General features: G+C 33.3%; 1 protein-coding gene across 2 annotated transcripts; it reads right to left on the bottom strand.

Moving 5' to 3' along the window:
• Window positions 1-10,527: 10,527 nt before the first annotated feature.
• On the bottom strand, window positions 10,528-13,090 carry LOC104238596 (uncharacterized). Of its 2 annotated transcripts, none has more exons than XM_070151074.1 (4): window positions 12,800-13,090; window positions 12,398-12,522; window positions 10,957-11,122; window positions 10,528-10,804 (listed from the first exon to the last, which is right to left on the bottom strand). In XM_070151074.1, exons 2-4 carry the CDS (start codon window positions 12,507-12,509, stop codon window positions 10,738-10,740), a joined length of 345 nt encoding a protein of 114 aa, XP_070007175.1. In that variant the 5' UTR covers window positions 12,510-12,522; window positions 12,800-13,090; the 3' UTR covers window positions 10,528-10,737. The 2 variants fall into 2 exon arrangements, with proteins under 2 accessions (XP_070007175.1, XP_009791297.1); XM_009792995.2 differs by having other exon boundaries at window positions 12,398-12,503; window positions 12,800-13,082.
• Between the last annotated feature and the right edge of the window lie 479 nt (window positions 13,091-13,569).

The raw sequence follows: 13,569 nt of genomic DNA, 5'->3' as shown, positions 1-13,569 counted from the left end.
CCAAACTTCATTTACTTGCCATGTTGAAACTCTTCACAACATGAGTTTAAAAGATATGTACCTGATATTGGAAGCAAAAGAAAATGAAGATGAAAATCAGCAACAGTAATAACAGTGCAACAGCAACAACTGCCCAGCAACAGTAACAAACCGGTAACAGACCGGTGGAGTAGTAATCCCAAAAATAAAAGCTTTAAGCTTTAAATGAAACAACAACCATTAATACTAATTTCAAACAAAGAAAGAAAGCAGTAGATTTTTTAGCTTTTATTTTTATTTTGAAAGCTTAAATATTTTTTCGAAATTTTTCTCTCTTCTATTCTTTGTCCGTTTTCTCTCTCTATCTGTGTGTGTATTTTTTCTCGTCTGTATGTGTTCTCTCTCTGTATATCCTTTTTTTGATTTCAAGACTTCACATATATAACTCATCCCATAAACCTTTTAATTAATTAAAATCAATACTTTTTCTCTACCCAACCCATTATCTTTCCACTCATCCCCATTACATTAAATAAACATATCACACCACCCCATTTCATTTTGTCCCCCATGCTTCATTTAAAATAATGCAAGATTCCCCTTTAAATTAAATCTTGTCCCCCCTTTATATTAAATAATCATATCACAACCCACCCCATTTCATTTTGTCCCCCATGCTTCAAATAAACAATTACAAAATGTACAATTCCTAAACTACCCCTTCCGACCTTACTGAAATTACCAAACTACCCCTGAACGTATTACAAATTTACCAAACTACCCATCAGCTATAACACATCAATTAATCAAACTTAACCAAAATATAGACAATATGATCAATTTCTAACAATGTTCAAACAACAATATGAACACGGATGAACATCATAACAACAATATCACATGAACATGATTTTAACAACATTTCAACAACAAATCACATGAACACAAATTGAACAACCAAGAACAACTAAAATTTGATTGAACAATATTTTTAGCAACAACAAACCTATTTTTCGGATTTAAACAACAACAATCAAACAAGTATATTTAGATTCTTAAATTCAATAATATTGAACTTAAAATCAACTCTAACAACATTACAACAAACAATTCTTATATTAAACTTTAAACAAGATTATGAGACCAATTCAAGAAATAATCACAAATGGTAAACAAGAAATCAAACTATACAAAATTCGGATTCAAGATCATCCAAACATGAACATGAATGAATCTATTTTAACACAACAAACATGACGGATTAAACGATTAAATCAATATATTCCTTTAACACAACTAAATTCTTTAAACAAATAACAAGATCGACGAAGAAACAATTATGAACTTAAACTTGAACTTAACAATACTAACAATTTCTAACAATACATAAACACATGAAACAAATTGAAGAAATAGTTAATTAAATTTCAATTTGAATCTAACAAACAACAAACTAACAAATATTCACTTAAACAATAATACAAACATGAAATGAATATGAAAACAACTAATTAAACTTCTATTTTGAAATCTGAAAATTAATTTTAACAAAGCACATGAACATGAACAAACTAGAAAAAATGATTTCAACGATAAACAACGAACAAAACAAGAATCAAATATTTAACGATTTTAACTTTTAGAAATATATCAAACAAAAATATGGACAAAAATAAAACTCAAAACAACTAACCGGAGATAAATCAACGACGAACTTTGATTGTAAACAAATCTGTCCGAGAACGAATCTCGCACCAAGATAACTTGACGTCGAAGACGACTACGAACGGACGACCAAAGAAGGTGGTCGTTTGGCATCGTTTAAAACGAACAATGGCAGCCCGCCACAAGCAGAAGGCAGCAGCAGCAACACTGCTGGAGCAGCAGCACGAAACAGTAGCAGCAGCAGTGTCGGAGAAGATGCAACGGCAGCCATGGGAGCTCGAGTTCGAGCTCGATGAAGCTCGTCCATGGCTGGACGCGGCGGGCAGCAGTTGTGGTGGTTTGTTTGGACGACACAGCAGCAACATGAAGGATGAAAAACGCAGCAGCAACAGTGTTGGAGAAGAAGAAAACGCAACAGCAGGAGGAGAAGCAACTACGGGCAACAATGGTGGCGTAGAAGTTGCTCGACGAACTTGAAAAACGCAGCCATGGCAGCGAGGGGATGTCGTGGGGGTGAGAGTGGTTGTGTTGTGTGTGTGTTGACGTGAGGGGGGCAGGGGTGTGAGGGGGGAAGGTCTGCCATGGGAGGAGCTTGGGGAAGCTTGAGGAAGAAGAAGAAGATAGGAGGGGGCGGATGGATTTCTTAGGGTTTTCTTCTTCTTCTTTTCTTTTTGGTTTTGTTTTTGTTTTGTGTTTTGAAAAATGAAGAAGGGTGTTGGGTATTTGGGTTAATGGACAGGGGCGACCCAGTTCGAAATGGACTGGGTCGTAGGGAAGATTGGGCCATTTTTTGGGCCTATGGCTTGAAATCGAAGAAGAGGCCTAATTCCGACTTTCTTTATATTTTCGCTCTCTTTTCTTCTTTTATTTCTCTAAAACTAAATTATAAAAATACTTAAACTATTATTAAGAATTAAATTAAGTTATAAAAGCGCAAATTAACTCCCAATAACAATTAACGCACAATTAAGTAATAATTAAGCATAAAATTGTATATTTGGACATTAAATGCTAAAAATGCAAACGATGCCTATTTTTGTAATTTTTAATTTTTGTAAAACAAATTTAATTACTAACAATTGTAGAATTAAATCCTACATGCAAAATGCGACATATTTTTGTATTTTTATTAATTTAGCAAATAAACACGCACAGACAAATACAAATAATTATTCAAAATATCACAAAATATCACAAAATTGCACACCAAAGAAAAATCATTTTATTTTTGAATTTTTTGGGAGTAATTCTCATATAGGGCAGAAATAAGAACAGTTTGAGATTATTTGAAGCCCGAGTCATGTGGAACTGGGGCAAGTAAAACTTAAAGAAAACCGTTAAATGCAAGATTCGCCAAATTGGCATGAGGGTCGTTCATGAGAATGAGAGTGTCGCCCAACGGTGCTTTAGAAATGACAAATGAAAAAGCAAGTGTTTAACATAATTGTCAAGTCCAGCACCATCGGAAGAGACTATAAATCTATGATCAATTGTGTTGTTTGCATTTGGCATGTTTTGAGATTTTCGGTGAACAGGTGTAACAAAGAATAAAAGCTAAAAGGTGGGTCAAGAATAGGTTATTTTGACACCGAAATAACCTATTACCAACTTCAATATCATCAACCTTAGTCAACAAGTCCCAATAGGATTCGAGTGTTTCTGTTATCAAGTCTGATCCCCGCAAAGTGTGCTTCTGGGTCTTTTTTCTGTTACCGAATAAAAGACTGAATTTAAGACCTTCATTTTTCTAGCTGGCGGCCTGGCGAACGGTTTAAGACGCGGCCGAAGCTGGCTCGGCTTATTTTGACCAAAAATCTAAAAGGTATTCACCTGACCGTTGACTCTTTGTTTTTGTTGTTTTTTTTTCAAATTACAATAAAAACCAGGTGTTGCAACACGGCCCTTCAGCGCCTCGGGGACGAAGACTTTTTAAGGCTGTGTGGGTCAACTGGACCAAATTTTAAAAAATGACCCAAAGGTGGCTGTTTATGCAAAGTCAGCCTTCCGGCGTCCCTTTCGGGAACATTCGGCTATGTCTTGATAAAACAGCGTCACCCGACTTCTTTATGACAAAATTAAAATTTGACATATTTTTTTTTGGCTATTTATTTTTTTTTAGCAAAAAGTGGAGGCTGGACACTGCCCGACTTATTTACGACAAAATTAAAATTTTGACACGTTTTTTATTTATTTATTGGTTTTGGCTTATTTTAGCAAAAGTGGGGTTGGACCCGATGAGGGTTGCCTACGTATCTCACATCCGGTGAGAATCAAACCCGCGTAGTTCGGGCAGGTCATGAATAAAGTAAGTAAACTAATTTTAAATTATTATTATTTTGAATTTGTAAAAGAACTGCTTTGAAAGAAGAAATGAAGTATAAGTCTTCTTTTTTTATATAATAAAAAATTTCGAAAAAAAATAATAATTATTATTATATTATCATTGTGTATACGTACGCGTGACACGATTTTCACGTTAAAAAATATTAATATATAAAACGAATACACGTACGCGTGATTCGATTCGAAGAAGGGTCTTTAATTATAAACAATCTAAATAGAAGCGGTAATAATAAAATCATGCAATAAAAATGTATTTAACAAATCAAAATAATCAAGCCAAATATAACAGTTGAGCGACCGTGCTAGAACCACGGAACTCGGGAATGCCTAACACCTTCTCCCGGGTTAACAGAATTCCTTATCCGGATTTCTGGTTCGCAGAATAATAAACAGAGTCATATTCTCCTCGATTCAGGGATTAAAATTGGTGACTTGGGACGCCTTAAAATTCCCAGGTGGCGACTCTGAAACAAACAAACAAATCCCGTTTCGACTGTCCTTTAATTGGAGAAAACTCCCTTGCACCCTCGCGGGGGCGGAAAAAGGAGGTGCGACAGCTGCGGACTGTCCTTAAATGAGAAACAACAAAAGACCGACTCTGCTGGGGATTTGGAGTCTTACCGGTGAACATAACACTCTGTTCCACAATAGAAAGGACTCTAATCTCCAGCAGAGAGAGTCATACCGGCAACACTCCAAATCCCCAGCAGAGTCGCCAGAGCTGTCACACCTCCTTTTTACCGCCCCGCGAGGGTGCGTAGGGAGTTTTCTCCAATTAAAGGACAGTCGAAACGGGATTTGTTTGTTTGTTTCAGAGTCGCCACCTGGGAATTTTAAGGCGTCCCAAGTCACCAATTTTAATCCCTGAATCGAGGAGAATATGACTCTGTTTATTATTCTGCGAACCAGAAATCCGGATAAGGAATTCTGTTAACCCGGGAGAAGGTGTTAGGCATTCCCGAGTTCCGTGGTTCTAGCACGGTCGCTCAACTGTTATATTTGGCTTGATTATTTTGATTTATTAAATAGATTTTTATTGCATGATTTTATTGTTACCGCTTCTATTTAAATTGTTTATAATTAAAGACCCTTCTTCGAATCGAATCACGCGTACGTGTATTCGTTTTATATATTAATATTTTTTAACGTGAAAATCGTGTCACGCGTACGTATACACAATATAATAATTATTATTTATTTATTTATTTTAATTTTTTATTATATATAAAAAGAAGACTTAAGTTCGAAATTGTGCTAAAAATAAAATTAAGAACGTTCGTCGCTCTTGTATAATTAAATATTGAACCGCACATCTCGAGTTATATGAAATTAATATTGATATTCTCCGAAGAGCCCCCTTTTTATTAAATGTTCGTTCGAAGTTGCGCGAACGCATAATCCGAATTGCTTTTAGAAATATAATCAGGTTACGCGAACGCATCCCTAATCACAAAAATATTCTTGATAAGGTTCTCTACAAATTGTTATTACGTGTTGACCGCGAGCCTTATTTTACACATATGAATCATATATCTCAAATTTTAAAGAATTAATGGCGTGAAGAAGAAAACAGACAATATGTATCTAAAACTAACATTTTTTGTGGATACAACATTTGGATGTCCATAAATCGAATGGTGTATAAAATTGGGAAAGAACTTAAAATGATAAACAAATTAATAGTTTCCGCAGAATCTTCATTGTTTCATTTAAGGCGAATTCTTCTTCTATATATCTTTTACATAAGATGCCACGATTTGTTTATAAATCTCATCCTTCTTTTACACCACTTGTTTTTAGTCCGAGGTTATAATTGTTTGGTTAATTTTGCTTACGAAGATTGGGTTTGAGATAAATAAACCAATTCTTATATTCTGCCTATGCGAATATTTGCAAACACTAACTCTATATTTTGTAAAAAATCATTGACATTATTTCATATATTAAAAGAAATGAGTTGATCGCGTTCCTAAAATAACTAAGCCATTTGTTATTAAGAAAGAGAACTAATCTACCAATTGATTTAATACTATATTAACCAACTAAAACAAAACTGAAACTTAAACTAATAAAATTTAAATGAGTAGAAAACATCCTTATAATCAAACTTCATTTACTTGCCATGTTGAAGATTTTCATGACATGAATTTTCAGATATGTACCTGATATTGGAAGCAAAAGAAAATGATGATGAGAATCAGCAGCAATAATAACAGTACAATAGCAACAACTGCCCAGCAACAGTAACAACCCAGTAACAGACCGGTGGAGTAATAATCCCAAAAACAAAAGCTTTTAAGCTTTAAATGAAACTACAACCATTAATACTAATTTCAAACAAAGAAAGAAAGCAGTAGATTTTTTAGCTTTTATTTTTATTTTGAAAGCTTAAATATTTTTCGGAATTTTTTTCTCTTCTATTCTCTGTCCGTTTTTTTCTCTCTATCTGTGTATTTTTTTTATCTCTCTGTATATCCTTTTTTTGATTTCAAGACTTCACATATATAACCCATCCCATAAACCTTTTAATTAATTAAAATCAATACTTTTTCTCTACCCAACCCATTATCTTTCCACTCATCCCCATTACATTAAATAAACATATCACACCACCTCATTTCATTTTGTCCCCCATGCTTCATTTAAAATAATGCAAGATTCCCCTTTAAATTAAATTTTGTCCCCCCTTTATATTAAATAATCATATCACAACCCACCCCATTTCATTTTGTCCCCCATGCTTCAAATAAACAATTACAAAATGTACAATTCCTAAATTACCCCTTCCGACCTTACTGAAATTACCAAACTACCCCTGAACGTATTACAAATTTACCAAACTACCCATCAGCTATAACACATCAATTAATCAAACTTAACCAAAATATAGACAATATGATCAATTTCTAACAATGTTCAAACAACAATATGAACACGGATGAACATCATAACAACAATATCACATGAACATGATTTTAACAACATTTCAACAACAAATCACATGAACACAAATTGAACAACCAAGAACAACTAAAATTTGATTGAACAATATTTTTAGCAACAACAAACCTATTTTTCGGATTTAAACAACAACAACAATCAAACAAGTATATTTAGATTCTTAAATTCAATAATATTGAACTTAAAATCAACTCTAACAACATTACAACAAACAATTCTTATATTAAACTTTAAACAAGATTATGAGACCAATTCAAGAAATAATCACAAATGATAAACAAGAAATCAAACTATACAAAATTCGGATTCAAGATCATCCAAACAAAGTATGAACATGAATGAATCTATTTTAACACAACAAACATGACGGATTAAACGATTAAATCAATATATTCCTTTAACACAACTAAATTCTTTAAACAAATAACAAGATCGACGAAGAAACAATTATGAACTTAAACTTGAACTTAACAATACTAACAATTTCTAACAATACATAAACACATGAAACAAATTGAAGAAATAGTTAATTAAATTTCAATTTGAATCTAACAAACAACAAACTAACAAATATTCACTTAAACAATAATACAAACATGAAATGAATATGAAAACAACTAATTAAACTTCTATTTTGAAATCTGAAAATTAATTTAACAAACAACATGAACACACTAGAAAATTATTTCAATGATGAACAACGAACAAAACAAGGATTAAATCGTTTAACGATTTTGGATCCGGAGAATATCAAACAAAAATATGGACAAAAATAAAACTCAAAAACAACTAACCGGAGGTGAATCAACGACGAACTTTGATTGTAAACAAATCTGTCCAAGCCTCGACCAAAGCTCGAACGAAAGACGACGAAGACGAAGAAGAAGTAGAAGCAGCGGCGGAGGAAGGAGGAGCAGCGGCAGCGTCGCGGACAGCCATGGCTGCTCGTCGCAGCTGGACACGGGCAGCAGTTGACGCGGCAGAACAGGAGCAGCTGGTCGACCATGGCAGCATGAAGCAGAAGCTCGCAGCTAGCAACAATGGCGAGGAGCTGGAGCCGCAGCCTTGCGCAATTTCGAGCAGCAGCAACGCAGCTGGACACGGGCAGCAGCTGGTCGTCTACTGCTGCTGCGTTCAGCAGCTTATGGAGAAAATGGAGCAGCAGTTCGGGAAGCCATGGACGACGCAGAGGCAGCAAGAAAAAGCAACAAACATGGCGATGGGTTGACGACGAAGACGCAGCCATGGACGAGCCTTTTGAGCTTGACATGGAGAAGATGGGCTTCTTGGTGGTGTGTGCGCTTGTGTCGAAGGAGATTAAGCTGCTGGAGCTTAGCCATGGCAGCCATGGATGTGTGTTTTAGAGTTTGGAGAAGAAAGAAGAAAAGAAGAAAGAGAAGAAAGGGGGGGGCGGATTGGTTAGGTCTTTTTAGGGTTTTTTTTTTCTCTCTTTTTTTGTTTTGTGTTGTTTGTAAGATAATAGGATGTTGGGTTATGGATTGGGTCGACCCAGTTCGAAATGGACTGGGTCGTAGGGAAGATTGGGCCATTTTTTGGGCCTATGGCTTGAAATCGAAGAAGAGGCCCAATTCCGACTTTCTTTATATTTTTGCTCTCTTTTCTACTTTTATTTCTCTAAAACTAAATTATAAAAATACTTAAACTATTATTAAGAACTAAATTAAGTTATAAAAGCGCAAATTAACTCTCCATAACAATTAACGCACGATTAAGTATTAATTAAGCATAAAATTATATATTTGGACATTAAATGCTAAAAATGCAAACGATGCCTATTTTTGTAATTTTTAATTTTTGTAAAACAAATTTAATCACTAACAATTGTAGAATTAAATCCTACATGCAAAATGCGACATATTTTTGTATTTTTTATTAATTTAGCAAATAAACATGCACAGACAAATACAAATAATTATTCAAAATATCACAAAATATCACAAAATTGCACATCAAAGAAAAATCATTTTATTTTTGAATTTTTTGGGAGTAATTCTCATATTGGGCAAAAATCACGTGCTTACAATGACTAAAAAAGATTAATTGTGGAAAAAGAAAAACGGAAGATTTCCTTAACCTTATTTCTAACCGTTTGACTTGTTAGCATGTCAACATATGTGACTCACAGGTCCACAACAACAACTCGAGATTCCAAGGTGGAAATGAGATAGAATCAAAGTGAATTTATGACAAATCTACGTCAAATAATTATAGGTTATAATTATATGTGAAAAATTACAAATTGGCTTTCATAGTCGGGATACTTTTACTAGTCAAAACTTCTCATATTGAGGATAAATATGCACAAAATATAAGAATAAAAAATTGTAAAAAAAAATATGGGATCTATTGTCCATCATTTCTAATAGAAGATGACAATTTACTATACAATTTTGATCATCTTTTCAAGATGCATTAGGTACACGAGTCAATTTTAGTACCGCATTTCATTAGCAGATAGATGGGTAGTCTAACGTGCTATACATATGTTGAAAGGTAGGTTGATAACTTGTATTTTGAGTTTGGAGGTAGTTGGACACTTATATAGTTTTAGCTGAATTTGCCCACAACAATAACTTTTAGCTTTCGGTCTATTAACCAGACAAAGATTGCTCGCGGCTCGAAATAGACAAAAATCTTGTGGGGATATGAGGAGAAGGAACTTAGTATTCACAACGGGGGCAGAGTGTCCGTATGGCTCTCCCCTATGAAAGGTGTGACGTAATTCGAAAAAGAGGTATCTTTAGCCCGAGGGTTATAGGGTCGTGCGAGATACTTGACCAAAAGTGAGTTGTGGCATATTATTTGGTACTTTCTCCCGAGTTGTCATTTATTCATCTAGTGTTTCATGTCTACATGCTAAGAAAATGTATATCAGGCTCATCTCAAGTGCTTGAAGCACCACTTACCGCTTGATGAGAAGTTATTTTATGAGAAGGAGTCGATGACTATTATCGATAAATAAGTAAGGAAGCTACGGCCGAAAGAAATCAAATGTCATAAAATAAATTACCGGCATTTATTTGACACTTAAATCAAATGTCATAAATTTTAATGTCCAGAATTTTTCGACATTTACATTAATGTCAGCAAATAAATAATAACATTTATTTACTACTCTTATCAAATATTACCAATTTTGAGTTTTAACACATTTTGGTTGCGACATATAAAGAAATGTCGGCAAAATCATGTCATTCTGGTTATTATCTCTAATTAATCAATAGTTTTTTTCTTCGGCCTTTGATTTAATTATATAAATAATACAAGAATAAGAAATAAACTATCTCGTATACGCGATCTTATTTCATATGCATTTGCTTTCTAACTCGTTTCGGTGATCTTCTTCTCTTTACTTTAGTAGTGAATTTATCTTCTTAGACTTCCTTCTTTCGTTATGTCTTCTCTAATATCTTAATTTCGTTTTCTTTGGAACTATTCTTTCCAAGAAGCTCTTGAAATTATATCTTTCAATACTGGAACTCCACTCAACTAGTTGGAATAATAAGCTGCTTACTTTGCTCATATTTTAATTTTTTCCACACGTGTACAGATATATAATTCAAGTCGAAAATAATTAATTTTGAATTGACAAAACTCGTTTAAAATCCATCCTTTACAAAGAACCATAAACAAAGAGATATAACATGCATGGACTACTACGACGAATCCACGTGGACGACCAAGACAACGCCAACTAAGACAACATAGCAATTACGTGTCAAACAGCTTTGCTAGTCAACATCACACACCCCAACAACTTAATTTATTTCATATGTAGGAATAAGACAACCAGGACCACCTTACCTTTGAACCCTTATCTCCTTGTTTTATTACCCTACAAAATAGAACCATTTGAGTTGTAAATTAATGTACATGCATGAAACTAACCATTGAGCTAGTTTTGAAAGTTTACATCAAACATCATTGTCCCAATTGAATAGAAAGGCAGGCAATCTTTCGGAAAATTCTACTAATAATTGTTCTCACTTTTCATTGGAATCTTTAGAAGAAGAATCCAACAACATATTATGGATTCTTTGTCTTGTCGTCTCCAATTGTGATTCTGCTGATAATATTGATGATGATTTTTCCACTCTCGTTTTATTGTATGCCTCAAAGAATTCTTTGTTTTCCTTCTCCAATTCCTTCCACACTGCATACATACAATTGATAATTAAAACTAAACTAATAAACTATAGGTAGAACAGTCTAAGAACTTTAGAACAATTTCTTTTGAAATGAAATATAATAGGAGTAGCTAAAATAGTCTTGGAGTTTCTTAATTATCTCATGGCCAGAAAGAAAATGGAAAGGGACAAAACTCCTATACATACTAAATAATAATGAAGGACTGTTCGTTGTATTAAACTTTTCCTATCCGCAGGATCCGAGAAAGGATCGGATCAGTATAAGGGTCTATTTTACTCAACTTTACCCTATATTTCTGCGAGGCTATTTTCACGGCTCGTGACCTCCTGGCCACATGGCAGCAACTTTACCAGTTACGCCAAGGCTCCCCTTCACATGCTAAATAATAATAACAGCATTATTTGGAAAGATTTTTATATCTTCAACATATTCAAATATATTTATCACTTCTACTCTAAAACTAAGCAAACATAAAAATGCCATTGATCAGAAAATGTATGCTGGTTTAATGGAAAGTCTGTCCTCATCAGAAACCCAAAATAAACCAAACAAATATCCATTCATTCCCACGTGCACATGTTTTCTTCCTAATCAAACTCATACTGTTCCAGATATGAGTTTGAACTTTGCTCAACTTCTCAGGCAAATGAAGCTTTAGACAAAATAAGTATTAAAAGGGAAAAGAATTATGAATTTATCTTTATAATTAACTTTTGTGCAATCAGTATATTTTAACCTGTCGAATAAAATTACTTAATCTTAATAAATTAATTCCACATATCAAGGACGGATCTATGTCGGTGTAAGCGATGCCATCCAATACCGCTTCGAAACAACTCACTAAACAAATATGTAAATAATATAGGTTATAATTGCTCTAATTACATAGATGACCATATATACAATAAGAAATGAAGAAAAAGAAAACATATCTGTCATTAGTATTGAAAAAGTAATAGAAACTCATCGAGTATAATTGTATTAATGTATTTAAATGTATTTTATTTGTCTTTGTTGCAATCATTTTCTTATTTGTTTTCTTTTTAAATAACGAGACCGCTTGCACAAAATTTTGTGATTATATTATTGCACCTACCTAGCTCTCCCCCCTCTCCTCTCCTCTCCTCTCCCCCAACCCAACCCAAACCCTCCCCCTCCCCCCAAACACACAAAACACACACAAAAAACATAAAAAAAAATAAAAAGGAACAAGGGAAAATGGAAGCAAAAAAAATAAAAAGTAAAAAAAAAAAGGTATAAAAAAAACCGGTGAATTTACCCGTGGAAGTAATAATAGGCTGGATATTTGCATGTTTGGAGAGTGCTTCCATGCATTCTTCTCTGTTCATTTTGAAAATTATACACTCCTCTATCAAGTGCTGCACCTGCATTAATTCACCACACCTTTCTTAATTAATTAGTAAATTTAAGTATTTAACCCCCATCTTTAAAATCACCTGCCTAAACCTTAATTACCACTGAAAAAAAAGTATAGGAGTAGAAGATGATGACGAAAAAGAAAGAAGAAAATTTGCCACGTTTAAAAAATATTTTATCTTGAAAAAAAAACAAATTACATGTTACACAAATAAAAGTTATCTGATGATATAAAAATTTCACGGTATATATAACTTAAACTCTAAGGAAATTATTACTTAGAAGAGAAGATGCTAAAACTTACCATGTGGATGTATTGAGCAGACGAGTCACTCATTTCTATCCAATTACTCAAGAAATTAAAAAGAAATTTTAAGTGAAATTTGAAAATCAAGAAATCTCTGAGTTACTTTTTTTTTTTTTTGTATCAAGAAGAGGAGAAGCATTTGAGTAGAAACTATATTTGGAGAGTATGAGAAAGATGGAGAAGTAGGGTTTATTGGTAGAAGAAACAACTAGTTTTACTATAAAAAGAAAAAGGCTAAAGCTACATTTGGGGTGTAAGACGTTTCGGCAAAGGTGGGCATATGTTAGTGACAGGAGAAAACAAATTTGGTAATATATTTCTATTTTATAATGGAAAATGATGCTATCCGTCCAATTTATTAATATAAAAAATATCAAATATTACATTGTTTATAACTAACTTACATTTAAGAATTATGAAATTATATATAAAAAAATAAAATTATCTAAATCCTTAAACAATACTACTTGTGATAAAAAATTGAGTAATTGGTTTTGCAAACTGATTTTTTTCAATATTTCTCACTGTTTAATTAGTAGAAGATTAACAAAATGAATATTTACTAAGAGATAAATGACAGTAATAAATATTTTAATGGCTAAGACTTATCATATAGTATTTTTAAAGTGGTGTATCCAAACTTTAAACGAAAGCATGGATACGAGGAGTATTCAGTGCGGAAAGAGGCTGTATTATAAGGGGCAAAAAATTGGTCGGTCGATCGAAATTAATGGTATATGCAAATCAAAAAGTATATAAATATAAAA

Source organism: Nicotiana sylvestris, chromosome 7 (assembly GCF_000393655.2).
Source record: "Nicotiana sylvestris chromosome 7, ASM39365v2, whole genome shotgun sequence".
In the NCBI taxonomy this organism is placed as follows: Eukaryota; Viridiplantae; Streptophyta; class Magnoliopsida; order Solanales; family Solanaceae; genus Nicotiana; species Nicotiana sylvestris.
The sequence above is the reverse complement of the archived record's forward strand: the minus strand, read 5'-3'. Positions and strand labels throughout refer to the sequence as shown.

Excerpts from the sequence above, each read along its gene's own strand:
- LOC104238596 (XM_009792995.2), bottom strand. The coding sequence starts at position 12,832 with ATGAGTGACTCGTCTGCTCAATACATCCACATG. Across the intron at positions 12,504-12,799 it reads CTGCTCAATACATCCACATG|GTGCAGCACTTGATAGAGGA; the intron begins GTAAGTTTTAGC and ends GAATTAATGCAG. Across the intron at positions 10,805-10,956 it reads TCTAAAGATTCCAATGAAAA|GGTAATAAAACAAGGAGATA; the intron begins GTGAGAACAATT and ends TCTATTTTGTAG.